Raw genomic sequence first — 18,151 nt, forward strand, 5'->3', positions numbered from 1 at the left:
AGAAATGAGAAGAAATCGACTAGGATTAGAATCAACAGCTCCAGAAATGCTTCATAACTCCCCCCCCCCCCCCCCCCCCCCAACACACACACACGCTCACGCGTTTTTGGTGTCATAATGATGAAATGAATATAAAATAGGTTAATTATACATCCCAGATTGTGTTATATCAAAGACCTACTTAAAATAGGTTCATTACACGTCCCAGATTGTGTTATATCGGAGAACTACTTAAAATAGGTTCATTGTACACCCCAGATTGTGTTATATCGGAGAACTACTTAAAATAGGTTCGTTATACTTCCCAGATTGTGTTATATCGGAGAACTACTTAAAATAGGTTCATTATACGTCCCAGATTGTGTTATATCGGAGACCTACTTAAAATAGGTTCACTGTACACCACAGATTGTGTTATATCGGAGACCTACTTAAAATAGGTTCATTATACGTCCCAGATTGTGTTATATCGGAGAACTACTTAAAATAGGTTCATTGTACACCCCAGATTGTGTTATATCGGAGACCTACTTAAAATAGGTCCGTTATACGTCCCAGATTGTGTTATATCGGAGAACTACTTAAAATAGGTTCATTATACGTCCCAGATTGTGTTATATCGGAGACCTACTTAAAATAGGTTCATTGTACACCACAGATTGTGTTATATCGGAGACCTACTTAAAATAGGTTCATTATACGTCCCAGATTGTGTTATATCGGAGAACTACTTAAAATAGGTTCATTGTACACCACAGATTGTGTTATATCGGAGACCTACTTAAAATAGGTTCATTACACGTCCCAGATTGTGTTATATCGGAGAACTACTTAAAATAGGTTCATTGTACACCACAGATTGTGTTATATCAAAGACCTACTTAAAATAGGTTCATTACACGTCCCAGATTGTGTTATATCGGAGAACTACTTAAAATAGGTTCATTGTACACCACAGATTGTGTTATATCGGAGAACTACTTAAAATAGGTTCGTTATACGTCCCAGATTGTGTTATATCGGAGACCTACTTAAAATAGGTTCGTTATACGTCCCAGATTGTGTTATATCGGAGAACTACTTAAAATAGGTTCATTGTACACCACAGACTGTGTTATATCGGAGAACTACTTAAAATAGGTTCATTGTACACCACAGATTGTGTTATATCCGAGAACTACTTAAAATAGGTTCATTGTACACCACAGATTGTGTTATATCGGAGAACTACTTAAAATAGGTTCATTGTACACCACAGACTGTGTTATATCGGAGAACTACTTAAAATAGGTTCATTGTACACCACAGACTGTGTTATATCGGAGAACTACTTAAAATAGGTTCATTGTACACCACAGACTGTGTTATATCGGAGAACTACTTAAAATAGGTTCATTGTACACCACAGATTGTGTTATATCGGAGAACTACTTAAAATAGGTTCATTGTACACCACAGATTGTGTTATATCGGAGAACTACTTAAAATAGGTTCATTGTACACCACAGATTGTGTTATATCGGAGAACTACTTAAAATAGGTTCATTGTACACCACAGATTGTGTTATATCGGAGAACTACTTAAAATAGGTTCATTGTACACCACAGATTGTGTTATATCGGAGAACTACTTAAAATAGGTTCATTGTACACCCCAGAATGTGTTATATCGGAGAACTACTTAAAATAGGTTCATTGTACACCCCAGACTGTGTTATATCGGAGAACTACTTAAAATAGGTTCATTGTACACCCCAGACTGTGTTATATCGGAGAACTACTTAAAATAGGTTCATTATACACCCCAGATTGTGTTATATCGGAGAACTACTTAAAATAGGTTCATTGTACACCACAGATTGTGTTATATTGGAGAACTACTTAAAATAGGTTCATTGTACACCCCAGACTGTGTTATATCGGAAAACTACTTAAAATAGGTTCGTTATACGTCCCAGACTGTGTTATATCGGAGAACTACTTAAAATAGGTTCATTGTACACCCCAGACTGTGTTATATCGGAGAACTACTTAAAATAGGTTCATTGTACACCACAGATTGTGTTATATCGGAGAACTACTTAAAATAGGTTCATTGTACACCACAGACTGTGTTATATCGGAGAACTACTTAAAATAGGTTCATTGTACACCCCAGACTGTGTTATATCGGAGAACTACTTAAAATAGGTTCATTGTACACCCCAGACTGTGTTATATCGGAGAACTACTTAAAATAGGTTCATTATACACCCCAGATTGTGTTATATCGGAGAACTACTTAAAATAGGTTCATTGTACACCACAGATTGTGTTATATTGGAGAACTACTTAAAATAGGTTCATTGTACACCCCAGACTGTGTTATATCGGAGAACTACTTAAAATAGGTTCGTTATACGTCCCAGACTGTGTTATATCGGAGAACTACTTAAAATAGGTTCATTGTACACCCCAGACTGTGTTATATCGGAGAACTACTTAAAATAGGTTCGTTATACGTCCCAGACTGTGTTATATCGGAGAACTACTTAAAATAGGTTCATTGTACACCCCAGACTGTGTTATATCGGAGAACTACTTAAAATAGGTTCATTATACGTCCCAGACTGTGTTATATCGGAGAACTACTTAAAATAGGTTCATTGTACACCCCAGACTGTGTTATATCGGAGACCTACTTAAAATAGGTTCATTATACGTCCCAGACTGTGTTATATCGGAGAACTACTTAAAATAGGTTCATTGTACACCCCAGACTGTGTTATATCGGAGAACTACTTAAAATAGGTTCGTTATACGTCCCAGACTGTGTTATATCGGAGAACTACTTAAAATAGGTTCATTGTACACCCCAGACTGTGTTATATCGGAGACCTACTTAAAATAGGTTCATTATACGTCCCAGACTGTGTTATATCGGAGAACTACTTAAAATAGGTTCATTGTACACCCCAGACTGTGTTATATCGGAGAACTACTTAAAATAGGTTCATTATACGTCCCAGACTGTGTTATATCGGAGAACTACTTAAAATAGGTTCATTGTACACCACAGATTGTGTTATATCGGAGAACTACTTAAAATAGGTTCGTTATACGTCCCAGACTGTGTTATATCGGAGAACTACTTAAAATAGGTTCATTGTACACCACAGATTGTGTTATATCGGAGAACTACTTAAAATAGGTTCATTGTACACCCCAGACTGTGTTATATCGGAGAACTACTTAAAATAGGTTCATTGTACACCACAGATTGTGTTATATCGGAGAACTACTTAAAATAGGTTCATTGTACACCACAGATTGTGTTATATCGGAGAACTACTTAAAATAGGTTCATTGTACACCCCAGACTGTGTTATATCGGAGAACTACTTAAAATAGGTTCATTATACGTCCCAGACTGTGTTATATCGGAGAACTACTTAAAATAGGTTCATTGTACACCCCAGACTGTGTTATATCGGAGAACTACTTAAAATAGGTTCATTGTACACCACAGATTGTGTTATATCGGAGAACTACTTAAAATAGGTTCATTATACGTCCCAGACTGTGTTATATCGGAGAACTACTTAAAATAGGTTCGTTATACGTCCCAGATTGTGTTATATCGGAGAACTACTTAAAATAGGTTCATTGTACACCCCAGACTGTGTTATATCGGAGAACTACTTAAAATAGGTTCATTCCCAGATTGTGTTATATCGTCCCAGACTGTGTTATATCGGAGAACTACTTAAAATAGGTTCATTGTACACCCCAGACTGTGTTATATCGGAGAACTACTTAAAATAGGTTCGTTATACGTCCCAGACTGTGTTATATCGGAGAACTACTTAAAATAGGTTCATTGTACACCCCAGACTGTGTTATATCGGAGAACTACTTAAAATAGGTTCGTTATACGTCCCAGACTGTGTTATATCGGAGAACTACTTAAAATAGGTTCATTGTACACCACAGACTGTGTTATATCGGAGACCTACTTAAAATAGGTTCATTGTACACCCCAGACTGTGTTATATCGGAGAACTACTTAAAATAGGTTCATTGTACACCACAGACTGTGTTATATCGGAGATCTACTTAAAATAGATTCATTGTACACCCCAGACTGTGTTATATCAGAGAACTACTTAAAATAGGTTCGTTATACACCCCAGACTGTGTTATATCGGAGAACTACTTAAAATAGGTTCATTATACGTCCCAGATTGTGTTATATCGGAGAACTACTTAAAATAGGTTCATTGTACACCACAGACTGTGTTATATCGGAGACCTACTTAAAATAGGTTCATTGTACACCCCAGACTGTGTTATATCGGAGAACTACTTAAAATAGGTTCATTGTACACCCCAGACTGTGTTATATCGGAGAACTACTTAAAATAGGTTCGTTATACGTCCCAGACTGTGTTATATCGGAGAACTACTTAAAATAGGTTCATTGTACACCACAGACTGTGTTATATCGGAGACCTACTTAAAATAGGTTCGTTATACGTCCCAGATTGTGTTATATCGGAGAACTACTTAAAATATTAAAGAAAAAGTTTTTTTAATATATTCTGCATACGAATTCGCAAATAAGAACGGGAACATATCCATGACTTCTGATGGTGTTTAGGAATTAAGGAAAATTCTTAAGCAAAAACCAGGCATTTATTTCTATGTACATGCTCCATCACTAAAAAAAATTGCACGAAGTCAGAATAAATGAAAGACAAGTGTACAAGTGAATGATATATAAAAAATATACATTGTCAGGAAAGCTTGACCCGTAACGACGTATAAATCATGCACGTGCAAAGCAACCGTAGGGGAAATATTTGGTCTCATAAAGTTTAGTACAAGGCTGTGCATATTTTCGTCTCAATTTAACGTAAGTACTACCAGGGGTCGAAATTAACTGTTTTAGGCACTAGCAAACCATTGCTAGTGCCTAAAATTTCCACTAGCAAAAATGATGAACAAACTAGCATTTTTTTAGTGAATAGGTTTCACTTTTATTTACTGTTATATTGAGTTTTTCAGGAACTGAGTGATATTGGAAAAGTTATCCAAGACATTGGATAAGAATGGCTGATTGCTACCTGTATCAACATTTTAAATCTATATAACTTTGAATTTATCAGTTTTCTTTTTTTCATGTATGAGCTACATCTAATCTGACTGTCATATGATCAGATCCATTTATAAATGTAACTGTACCCAAATTTATATTATTTGAAAAAATTGTTCACATTAACGATCATTTCAATAAATTATTATCAAGACAACTATCTTCCGTGTTCTCGGCAGTCATTGCGCCATACTGTATTAACAACATCGTTACTAGATGATTTGTTGTATTCTAGAATGATATTCAATTCTTTTTCTCATTTCCGTACCGTTTTTAACGTGGCCGTATATGCACGTTGTTGTGGCGGTGATTTTATATCAGCAGCGTCAGGAGAAACGCTCTCCGATTTCGACGATTTTTTTTTTCAGAAGGGCCAGGCTGTGGCTGTTGACTATTGTCTTGGTCATCGCAAGCACTGTCAGATGCTTTCCTTTTGAAAAAGTTTGTTATCATAGCTGATATGTCGCGTTTCACATGATGAGCAGACAGAAATCGTAGAGTTTTCCAAGACAACTTTTTATTCGGTTTACACATAACTACCAAGGGAAAAACTGGAGGAATTCCGAATGTATTGATTATCTATGTCACTTTAGCGTTTGTAACCTATTTACTCATTTAAAGGCAGACGGAGAAAGGCATTTTGTGGCAGATGTTTCGTCAAAAATAGTGATTAGGTATAGTTCATTTCCACTCGCAAAATTTTGCTAGTTCATTATTTTCCAGCTAGCAATTACCAGATTTTAGCTGGAATTTTGCTAGTTGTATATAGTTAATTTCGAACCCTGCAGTACATATAATGTGTGTAGTTGATAATGTATTATGAATATTCATATACATGACAGGATTTGCCTTCCAGACACAAATACATTAACAACGCATTTTATATAATAATACTTTATTTCTGCATAAAAATACAATTGACACACGAAACATGATTACGGGTCTTTTTTCACATCAACACATGTTGACAGTAAGATTTCAGTGGCAAGGGTTGACATGAAATGAAATGGGTCTGATAAGTTTGGCAAGGAATAGTGGCGTTTAACGCGAATGAGTGACCAGGTTTGCCGTGGATCAGTGATGACGTTTGACACGAATGAGTGACCAGGTTTGCCGTGGATCAGTGATGACGTTTTGTTATGAATCAGTAACGAGGTTTGGCGTACAGATATACACCGTTTTTACTTCTCATCACAGCGGCGGGATGTTTCTTCACTTCAACAGCGGGATCCACTTCGAGAGTATACCTGTTTAAAAAATATCATATATGTATATGTGTCGATCAATCCCAATACCACAGACTGTCATTTACGAACATGACTCATGGATTATGTGTATGTACAAAGGAAACGTAAAATTATAATTGACCAACACAACTTTTAATTACAATGTAAACCATTGGTCAATTATTGTCAATACAGAACGTGACAGAGTTCACTGTTTCTATCAACATTTCCAGTACTGATGGGGTAGTTCTGATAGTCCAATACTGATGGGCTAGATCGGATGGGCCAGTATGATGGGCCAGAACTGATGGGCTAGTTCTGATGGGCTAGATCGGATGGGCCAGAACTGATGGGCTAGTTCTGATGGGCTAGATCGGATGGGCCAGTATGATGGGCCAGAACTGATGGGCTAGTTCTGATGGGCTAGATCGGATGGGCCAGTATGATGGGCCAGAACTGATGGGCTAGTTCAGATGGGTCAGAACTGATGGGCCAGTACGGATGGGCTAGATCGGATGGGCCAGAACTGATGGGCTAGATCGGATGGGCCAGTATGATGGGCCAGAACTGATGGGCTAGTTCCGATGGGTCAGAACTGATGGGCCAGTACGGATGGGCTAGATCTGATGGGCCAGAACTAATGGGCCAGAACTGATGGGCTAGTTCTGATGGGCTAGTTCTGATTGGCCAGTATGATGGGGCAGTTCTGATGTGCCAGTACTGATATGCTAGTTCTGATGGGCCAGTATGATGGGCCAGAACTGATGGGCCAGTACTGATGGGCTAGTTCTGATGGGCCAGTATGATGGGCCAGAACTGATGGGCCAGTACTGATGGGCTAGTTCTGATGGGCTAGTACTGATGGACCGGTAAGATGGGCTAGTTCTGATGGGCCAGTACTGATGGGCCAGTTCTGATGGGCCAGTACTGATGGGCCAGTTCTGATGGGCTGGTTCACCCATACCTGAGTCGTGTCTCTTCATCAAATTTGCTTGCCTGAAATTATTTATCAGGTTCTTTCGTAGAGTCCAAAGTCAACGTCGCTTAGTGCTTTATCACCTAAAACATTTACTTTAGAGTTGCTTTTAAGACAGGTGATATTCAAGTTCGCAGTTCCTTTAAAGATAGTTTGTTTCAAATACAAAGAGTTCATACACTACTTTGCGTGTATGACTGGACTATAGTTCATTCTTATTCAACACACATCATCCATCGGCGTCAACTTCCAGGAAGCAGCGTTGCTTTGCATACATTGTAGGGCTACCTGATACGTAGTATGGAATTATTTAGAGTTACTCACCTATGAAGTATTCTGGCAATGGTAACTTTCTCCTCGTGCATTGCAAAATGCTGTCCAATACAGTTTCTATGGAAAAAAGAAAACTTAAAACATGATACAGTCTTACCTTCGTGGAAAATGTCAGTAGCTCTCAGACAGTCACGACAGTGTTGCCTGAGATACCGATGGATAAAGATTATGGGAAAATTCTACAGTCTTCAAAATTATCTCATGATAAACATCCTATTCTTTATGGAGCTTGGTTGGTGGTCATTAGTAGTATATTTGGTGGGTGTTAGTTATATATTTGGTGGGTGTTAGTAGTATATTTGGTGGGTGTAACATATTTGGTGGGTGTTAGTAGTATATTTGGTGGGTGTAACACATTTGGTGGGTGTTAGTAGTATATTTGGTGGGTGTAACATATTTGGCGGGTGTTAGTAGTATATTTGGTGGGTGTTTTAGTAGTATATTTAGTGATCGTTAATAGTATGTTTGGTGGGTGTTAGTAGTATATTTGGCGGGTGTTAGTAGTATATTTGGTGGGTGTTAGTAGTATATTTGGTGGTCGTTAGTAGTATATTTGGTGGGTGTAACACATTTGGTAGGTGTTAGTAGTATATTTAGTGATCGTTAATAGTATGTTTGCTGGGTGTTAGTAGTATATTTGGCGGGTGTTAGTAGTATGTTTGGTGGGTGTTAGTAGTATATTTGGCGGGTGTTAGTAGTATATTTGGCGGGTGTTAGTTGTATATTTGGTGGGTGTTAGTAGTATATTTGGTGGGTGTAACATGTTTGGTGGGTGTTAGTAGTATATTTAGTGATCGTTAATAGTATGTTTGGTGGGTGTTAGTAGTATATTTGGCGGGTGTTAGTAGTATATTTGGTGGGTGTTAGTAGTATATTTGGTGGTCGTTAGTAGTATATTTGGTGGGTGTAACATGTTTGCTGGGTGTTAGTGGTATATTTGGCGGGTGTTAGTAGTATGTTTGGTGGGTGTTAGTAGTATATTTGGCGGGTGTTAGTAGTATATTTGGTGGGTGTTAGTAGTATATTTGGCGGGTGTTAGTAGTATATTTGGTGGGTGTTAGTAGTATATTTGGTGGGTGTAACATGTTTGGTGGGTGTTAGTAGTATATTTGGCGGGTGTTAGTAGTATATTTGGCGGGTGTTAGTAGTATATTTGGTGGGTGTTAGTAGTATATTTGGCGGGTGTTAGTAGTATATTTGGCGGGTGTTAGTAGTATATTTGGTGATCGTTAATAGTATGTTTGGTGGGTGTTAGTAGTATATTTGGCGGGTGTTAGTAGTATATTTGGTGGTCGTTAGTAGTATGTTTGGTGGGTGTTAGTAGTATATTTGGTGGGTGTTAGTAGTATATTTGGTGGTCGTTAGTAGTATGTTTGGTGGGTGTTAGTAGTATATTTGGTGGGTGTTAGTAGTATATTTGGTGGGTGTTAGTAGTATATTTAGTGATCGTTAATAGTATGTTTGGGAATTGGCATTTCTGTCTTAGATTGACATATATTTACATGGCGGTTATGAACCCAACTAAAGACGTGTGGCATACTTCTCATGTCACTGAGAATTTCACAAATCTTTACCTTGGACCAGCAGCAAAGGGGACGAACGCAAAGGAATCCATTTGTGATGAGTTTTCCTTTGAGAACCTCTGAGGAATGAATTTGTCGGACTCGCTCCACACCGTCGGGTTGTGATGAACAGAGAAGATACTACAAGAAAGACTAGTACCCGGGGGCAAGGTTTTACCGTCGATGGTGAAGTCTCGAGTACTTTCTCGTTGTATGAATGGAACTGGACTGTGAAGTCTCATCCCTTCTTTGATACACATAGTAAGATACTCTAACTTTGGCAAGTCATCCCTAGAACAGACAAGGTTCAATAAACTACATATATACCTAAAAATACTGCTAGAAAGAGAAGAACATACTCTCCCTCATAAACAAATATCCCATCCACAAGGGCACTATATACTTCTCATTAACAAGAGAGATTTGTAACCAAATGTAGATATAGTTGTAGAATCATTGAACTATAAATTAAGACAATTTCAAAACGGTTAATCTGAAGCTCCATAATCTGTACTGACCACAGAAGCCGGTCAGATTCTCGACCTTTTAGGATACTGTCAATTTCCTCCTGGACCTTGGTCTGGTGCTCTGGGTGTGTAGCCAACGAGTATAATATCCAGGAGATGGCACTGGCTGTCGTGTCGTGACCTGTGCCGATATATCAACACATTCATACTTAACATATAGAATCGATATTACGAAAACTCATAATATGATGTGTAATTCAGTTGGTATGTAAGAGCTGACGACTGCAGTGAAAACTTTTATGATAATCCATTTACATGCGTTCATAATGACACAAAATCAACCAAATGATGCTTGTGTGTATGGTGGATGAGGGAAAGGGGTGGCCAGATTACTTGCGACCATTCGAAATAGGACGCCATTGCGATTTCAGAATACGTTGTTAAGAACTACTAATGTTCACCTTCAAATAAGAATGTGTCAACCTCATTTCGAATCTCCTCCCTAGTGAGTCCATTCCCATTCTCGTCCCGAGCCATCAACAGGATGTCCAGGAAATCTTTGTACTTCTTCTCTGGAACATGCCCAGCATCCTGAATAATAGTAAGCAAAACAATACAACATATGAAAACGGGAATATTGTGTTCCAGGATTGAGATCATAAATGTGACAAGAAAAATTATGATCACTTGTAAACCAGTTCGAAACAAAGATATGAGGAGTTATTAACTCATAATTACCGGTAAGCTACTTCACAACAAAGATATAAAGGGAGATCACTCATTGTCAATGGTAAGCTACTTCACAACAAAGATATAAAGGGAGATCACTCATTGTCAATGGTAAGCTACTTCACAACAAAGATATAAAGGGAGATCACTCATTGTCAATGGTAAGCTACTTCACAACAAAGATATAAAGGGAGATCACTCATTGTCAATGGTAAGCTACTTCACAACAAAGATATAAAGGGAGATCACTCATTGTCAATGGTAAGCTACTTCACAACAAAGATATAAAGGGAGATCACTCATTGTCAATGGTAAGCTACTTCACAACAAAGATATAAAGGGAGATCACTCATTGTCAATGGTAAGCTACTTCACAACAAAAATATAAAAGGAGATCACTCAGTGTCAATGGTAAGCGAGCTCACATTAATGACATAAGGGAGATAATTCAATATCACTGGTAAGTCTGCTCACAAAAAATATAATGTCCCAGATACATATAACTCAATGTCATCGGTAAGCAAGCTCGCAACAAAAGTATTAGGGAGATCACGCATTATCACTGACAAATCATATAAGGGAGATAACTCGTCAAAATCGTCCACTGAAAGGTCGACAGGCCGTTATAGCGGACGTAAATAAATAAATATTGTCAAAATGGAGATAACTCATTATCACCGATAAATCATATAAGGGAGATAACTCGTTGTCAAATTCGTCCACAGAAAGGTCAAAATGGAGATAACTCATTATCACTTATAAATCATATAAAGGATATAGCTCTTGTTAAAATGGAGATAAAGCCATCTCACAATAACGATAAAAGAGTAAAACATACGAATGTGTCGTGTGTATATGATACAGAGTCATACAAATGCGTGCTCTCTTACTGACACTGACCTACGCATGCGCCGGTGAATTGATTTACATACTAGTGTGCACCGTCTAACGAACACGGTTATGCACCGTCTTGTTGACACAATTTTACATGAATATGACACAGATATACATGGAGTGTGCTCGGTCTAATCAGCCATGCTTACAAGTATTCGCTGTCTCTTGTCGATCACCTCCTCTGCGACACTATGTACATAGTTACATTGTCGTCTAAACCTCCGTCCTCCTGAGGTCAGATAGAAAATAAAGTCCGGATATAACCACGGTTTCCTACAAGACAAAAACAACATTATCACGATCTCTCCTGTTGTAAAACAGTTGGCATCGATTAAACATATCAGCTGATCCAAACTTCTTTCGACTGACCGAATGACTGATCACAAAATTTACCTATTTCGAGTGGTCCATTCTTCTGCTATCTCATTAACGGCAGCAACATACGGATGAATTTTCCTGAAATTAAAATGTAGAATAACTCCGAAAGATTTAAGAGAGGTTTGTGAGTCGAGGTTTGAAAAATTCCAGGTTAAGAATGCTTGTTCTTGGTATGTGATATAAAATTAACCAAAATATGCTGACATGATAGACGTATGAGTAACGTAAAATACGAGTTGTGTGAGATGAGAATAATGAGTGATGAGATTTTTGAGATGAGATTTATGTGACACGTGACCTATGAGATAAGAGTATAAAACGTACCCGAGGTTCTGACAGTTGGTACGGTAGGAGAAGGCACATCTCAGTATGATGTCAAGGGTACAGGCACTCACTACATTGAATGTTTCAAAACTCTCACCCTTCTCCGCACAAACTTCAACATTCGTCTGTAATAGAGCATTCAACAAAGTGGTTTTCAACTTGTAGATAGCTAGTGGTGATGTTGGAGACTATAAACAATGCCAATCTCGTGTATACGTTATTTAACAAGAAACTGATTCGAAATTTTCAAGTTTGAAAAGTTACCAGAAGTTCTTCCGTAGCCTCGTTGTAAATGTCAATGTATGGACGCAGGACATCAAAGTGGAAGGCTGGAGTGAGTAGACGCCGTGCGCGGGCCCAGCGTTGTCCACCCGCTATGAGCAAACCGTCCCCGAGCCAGGGGCGACCATGACGATATATTCCACCAAAACCTACAGACTTGGGTTCTAACCAACACCAAACAAAAATATTTCTTAGTCACCTTTGTAAAGGAACTTGCTAAAGGTCAAGAATCAACAGCATTTACTTGAGCAACATATCCGAAATGGTTAAGCTAGGATTTCGATTTTCATGAAGGCCATCCTAGCGTCTTTTTACAACACGTTCATGTCGATTTGAGAACAAACAATATGTCACTTTGAACTTTCGTCCTATCACAGTTAATCATTTTACATTTCTTCAGAGACAATGGACGGGGAATAATAATATGGATTAAAGCGATAGTACAGAATGTATGGAATATTTACTATACAGTGAAACCTTGCATAAAGATCACTTCACTATTAATAATTTTAGTCCCCAAAATTCCTCTCCACGTTTTTTATTCTTTACGTTCCCCAATGTGGTCTTATTAGCGAGGTTGTTCATTGGCCATGTGTGTACACCTGTTTGTCTTTTTGAATATTTCTACTGTGGGATCACATCACCAACTCCCTCTCTTGCTGTTAAATTGGTACAAGATTTATTTTCATACCAGGGATATGGTATTTTGTTTTCATTATTGATACGACACGAACATTGTTCCTTTGTTCGAGAACAAATAAGAACGTTGATGGCGCCTAAAGACATCCAAACGTAATGACAGCACTGTACATAAAATTTTGAAAATACTTCTCAACATTTCTATTACATACCTGTTTATGAAGTATTCGAAACAAAACAAATCTAGAAAACTATGTAATAGTAGGGAAATTTCCATTAGCTGAAACTACTATCCTACCATCCTCGATACTCCTGGGGTTACCATCACTTTTGCTTTCTGCACCCTTGGAACACTTCATGACAAAACTGAAGGCTCCATATGCAACACCTTGTGGACAAGACGTAAAGACTAGTTTGATCCCTTAATGTAAATAAATGAGTTTCTGAGTCGAACTAGCAACCATTCGGTCTCTAGCTGAACTCTGTACTTTTACAAATATATCACTTGACCTGAAGCTGTTTCAACTTCGCTAAATACCTGCTGTCTTAAGGACAAGCTTGACTGTATCGGGGTGGTTAAGGATTATCACAGGTTTAACACCCATCCAAATACGGTAGAAGCGTGGAAACTGTTCTGTTAATTTACGTAGATATTCAAGCCTTTTGTCTCCTTCGACTGGGGCCTGTAATACATAAAGAAGTTAAAGGTAGTAGGTGAATTCCCTGTGGTGTAATCAATCTGGAGTGTGCTTTTAAGATGGCGGCAGTGTCATTTTTTATCATCAGAAATGTTGATAAATAGTTGTGCTACACATTTTAATCAAAGTACGGTTCATTTGTTCCATCACTGCTCGGATATGGAATGTTCTCGGCAATTTTTGAAATTTTGATAGTGAGGGGACTTACACCATATCGCCAATATCAAGAACGAAACATACATGTTTACACATATCGTTGTCCTTCAGTCCTGAACTCTCGCTTAACTTCAGATCACCGATACAATCATTCTAAGTGATATCATAACTAGTGGAATTGTGTGTTCTATATTTAAATCTAGGACAAATCAGTTATGGAATTACAGCCAAACTTCACCTTGTATCAGACACTTACTTCTGTTGTGATGACACTGCCACCATCTTGAAAAAGTATTCACTCCAGATTGAAATTACTATCACAGGCAGATTAAAATAACAACACACTGATAATGGACACAGTATAACTGTCTTGAAATAGAGAGGACATTTCATGGTGTCCCGTTCATATAATATCTAACACGAGAATATCTACATGTATATATGAAAAGCACGAGTGAAAAAATGTTGGGATATTTTAAAATATGACTGAAATACATTTGATATTTAATGGGGAAGCCATAAGTTTTCTTTTTATTACATTCTTAAAGGAAAAATCAAATGAAAAGAAAAACCCAAACATAAAATAAAACTGTGTTTAAAACAGTTCTGGAATATTAGCACGTTCTGTGACGTCAGAAAGTTTGACAAGTCGGCCAAATCACTTATCCCAAAGTTTCGCTCACCAAAGCATGCTTTATACTGAACCGAAACTGAATCCTACCATTGATATAGAAGATGACGGACCCCAACTTTCCAGCCCTAGGGGTCCGTACAAAACTGATTGTCCCTCTCCGAAGGAAGCTTCAGACTCAGATACGGCAAAATTTACTCATTTGTACAAAAATGATTAAATTTTAAAAAACATTGTGGTTTTATCTTAGCATTGTTCCATTGGAAAAGTTCGATCCAGACGTTGAAAATGTCCTTTTATTTTTCATTTGGAGCCCCTCTGAAGTTTTACACCTAATTTTATAAGTGTTTAAAGGCAAAACTCCCCCAAATTTTTACTAAAAAATAATAGACCGGGCTAGAGTTATTAACGGAATGAAAACTCTATATTGTTATCATTTAAATGCTATTATCATTTTTATCGTCAATTCATGTATAATGAGCGTTATAAATTACATTTTTTAAGAAAATTTTTTAAAGAAATATTTTTATGCTGGGTCGGAATAGTATATAGAGCGGGCTCAGCGACGATAACTCTGTGTATATTGACTTCATTCTATAGTAAGAAACACTTCTTTAGTTTCATTTTGATTTACGTTCTGACAGGATTTTCTTTAGGAAATCAACAAGGAAATTGGGGCTAGGAACATTTTAGGGGGAAACATACAGAAATCAAGATTTTTTAATCACGGGGACGATGGTCAGTGTAGTACATAAAGCGCCGATCATTCATGATATCATTAACAGCATGAAACTCGTTTTCTGAACATTAAATAAAATCGTGTTTTTCATTCTTTATGCTTATGCTATCATTAAGTTACTTGAACGATTTAATCTTTCATTGATCTGCATACTTGTAACAGAATGTCCCCCGCTAAATAGTTTTAGGACAACGGTTGGAGCAGTACATGCATACAGAGGGTAACATGTTTTTTCAATAGTCATTTCCTTGCGATATCAAAGTTTGATTGATTGCATCTCCAATTCATCTGTATGTCATAACACATAGTACACACAATATACAATAATCGAAATATGGAGATGAAGGAATGTGGTACACGTGATTTGACGACGACACGCAGCTCCATACGCATACCAAAACATACCATTATTGTGTCTAGCTTACCTACATTTGAATTTAATACCAAAACTACATAATCAGAAATTGCATGAAACCCTTCATTTACAACATAATATCAAAGTTATATGACAAAAATGAGAATGTTAACAGTGGAAGTTGGATAATTGGCGCTAAAGTTGATATTGTATATACATCTAAATAACGGTATGTTCTGTCGCTGTACTACTCCGACCAGGGACGTCCCTGCTCCGACCATTGTCCCACGAAAGAAAATTATTCTTTTCTTCCCCTTTAAAATGCCCATAACCCCTTTTCCTCTTTGATATCCCCGAAAAAGACCATTTCAAATACGACATGAGAAGAAAGTAAAGAAATATTGATTTGTATCGTAGTATCAGATGAAGTGTATAAAAAGCAATGGTCTTCGCCCTATATACTACTGCGACCAGTGTCTCTCCAAAAAAATATTCTGTAAGATTGCCCTACTGTGAACAGTCTTCAGAGCAGTTTAACATTAATCTTTCAAAATAATGATGTGAGAAGGAAAATGGTTTTATCTAAAGTTTCATTCCGTTTATCGTCGAGTCTACATATGTGATTCATAAGAACGGAAGAGTTGTTTCCCTTCACCACTGAAAAACATCCGAGGAGTTCCGAAAGAATGAGAATGCCGATAACATATTATTTTTCAATATCTTGTTGCAATGAGCCCACTCGAAACGATGCCAAGATATAGTCAGGATTGCTTTCCCCTTAACTAAATCAGAGCTTTATATATTTATTTTGGAATCATGATAACATATAACATTATCTGCCCCCACTAGGATTAGAACCCGAAACCCCTGCTACACTAGTCGAAGTTACTGTTAGTCAAGGGAATATCACTACCAGTGTTTAACCATGGTTACAAATATTTCAAATAATTAAAAATAAAAGTAAAAATTCAACGTTTTAGAAGCAAATAAAAAACAAAAAAAACAACAAAACAAAACCAACAAAACCAGACAAAATCCATGATTTCCATGATTACCTGAAATATGTTGCCGTACAACCAGTGGGCCTTGGCAGGTCCAGGGACATCCCTGAATACGTTTCTGATGTAACGCACATGCAACAAAAATCGTATCACTTCGTATAAGCCATAGATGACCACACCTAAAGCCAGCGTGCCCACCACGTTCAAGGGGGAAAAGACAGTGACCGCGTCATTCCCGGTCCCGGCCATTGTAAGATGTAATACGGGGTTACCAGTGTAGGACGTGCTACATCTTAACCCGTCACTCGGTCACACCTGAATCGAAAACGAAGGATAGTGCTGAGCTCATCGTCACATGTTTTCATTGACGCAGATAAAGTGGTAAAGTCGACGTGATTTTTATACTGTACACACGTGTAGGATACGACTGCTTCCCAATGATAAGGATCATTATTAACTATATCTTCTTATTTTTACTATATCATTATCATTAAAACTTATATTACTTTTATTACTTATAAAGAACGTCATAAGAGGAGACAACTGTAATACAATTTTATAGGTCGGATCTTATCAACATTGACACAACAACTAGTAAGGAATACTATATTTAATAGGTCGTAGTAGCATGTGGTAGTGTGGTGGTAGTATGGGGTAATATGGTGGTAGTATGGTGGTAGATTGGGGTAGTGTGTGGTAGCATGTGATAGTATGTGGTAGTATGGGGTAATATGGTGGTAGTATGTGGTAGTGTGTGGTAGTATGGGGTAGTATGGTGGTAGTATGGTGGTAGTTTGGGGTAGTGTGTGGTAGCATGTGATAGTATGTGGTAGTATGGGGTAATATGGTGGTAATATGGTGGTAGTGTGGTGTAGTATGGGGTAGTATGGTGGTAGTATGGGGTAATATGGTGGTAGTGTGTGGAAGTATGGGGTAATATGGTGGTAGTGTGTGGTAGTATGGTGGTAGTATGTGGTAGTGTGGTGGTAGTATAGGGTAGTATGTGGTAGTGTGGTGGTAGTATAGGGTAGTGTGTGATAGTATGGTGGTAATATGGTGGTAGTGTGGGGTAGTGTGTGGTAGTATGTGGTAGCATGTGGTAGTGTGTGGTAGCATGTTGTAGTATGGGGTAGTGTGTGGTAGTGTGTGGTAGTGTGGTAGTAGTATGTGGTAGTGTGTGGTAGTATGTGGTAGTAAGTGGTAGTATGGTGGTAGTATGGTGGTAGCATGTGGTAGTGTGTGGTAGCATGGGGTAGTGTGTGGTAGTATGGGGTAGTGTGTGGTAGTATGGGGTAACATGGTGGTAGTGTGGGGTAGTGTGTGGTAGTATGGTGGTAGCATGTGGTAGTATGGGGTAATATGGTGGTAGTGTGGGGTAGTGTGTGGTAGTATGGTGGTAGCATGTGGTAGTATGTGGTAGTGTGTGGTAGTATGGTGGTAGTATGGTGGTAGCATGTGGTAGTAGGGTGGTCTAAGGGGTAGTATGTAGTAGTATGTGGTAGTATTAGTATTGTATGGCAGTATGTGGTAGTAAGGGGTGGTACATGTATATGTTGATATGGGTAGTATGTGGTTGTAAGGGGTAATATATGGTAGTGTGGGATGGTACGTGTTGATATGGGTAGTA

General features: G+C 37.9%; 1 protein-coding gene across 2 annotated transcripts; it reads right to left on the reverse strand.

The window, feature by feature from the left end:
- Positions 1-6,046: 6,046 nt before the first annotated feature.
- LOC132549077 (ultra-long-chain fatty acid omega-hydroxylase-like) lies at positions 6,047-17,006 on the reverse strand. Of its 2 annotated transcripts, none has more exons than XM_060212980.1 (11): positions 16,579-17,006; positions 13,483-13,627; positions 12,288-12,469; positions 12,024-12,148; positions 11,715-11,777; positions 11,471-11,594; positions 10,160-10,289; positions 9,750-9,879; positions 9,244-9,522; positions 7,661-7,726; positions 6,047-6,381 (listed from the first exon to the last, which is right to left on the reverse strand). In XM_060212980.1, exons 1-11 carry the CDS (start codon positions 16,771-16,773, stop codon positions 6,279-6,281), a joined length of 1,542 nt encoding a protein of 513 aa, XP_060068963.1. In that variant the 5' UTR covers positions 16,774-17,006; the 3' UTR covers positions 6,047-6,278. The 2 variants fall into 2 exon arrangements, with proteins under 2 accessions (XP_060068963.1, XP_060068964.1); XM_060212981.1 differs by having other exon boundaries at positions 16,704-16,790.
- Positions 17,007-18,151: the final 1,145 nt, after the last annotated feature.

This window comes from Ylistrum balloti, unplaced genomic scaffold (genome assembly GCF_031769215.1).
Source record: "Ylistrum balloti isolate Yb309-2 unplaced genomic scaffold, AGI_CSIRO_Ybal_v1 Utg370042, whole genome shotgun sequence".
Lineage (NCBI taxonomy): Eukaryota > Metazoa > Mollusca > Bivalvia > Pectinida > Pectinidae > Ylistrum > Ylistrum balloti.

What these genes read in the sequence shown, in the direction of transcription:
- LOC132549077 (XM_060212980.1), bottom strand. Translation starts at nt 16,773, where the DNA reads ATGGCCGGGACCGGGAATGACGCGGTCACTGTCTTTTCCCCCTTGAAC. An exon ending in AGGCTACGGAAGAACTTCTG is followed by an intron (nt 12,149 to 12,287) that starts GTAACTTTTCAA and finishes GCTCTATTACAG; the next exon opens with ACGAATGTTGAAGTTTGTGC. An exon ending in ACCAACTGTCAGAACCTCGG is followed by an intron (nt 11,778 to 12,023) that starts GTACGTTTTATA and finishes TTTTAATTTCAG; the next exon opens with GAAAATTCATCCGTATGTTG.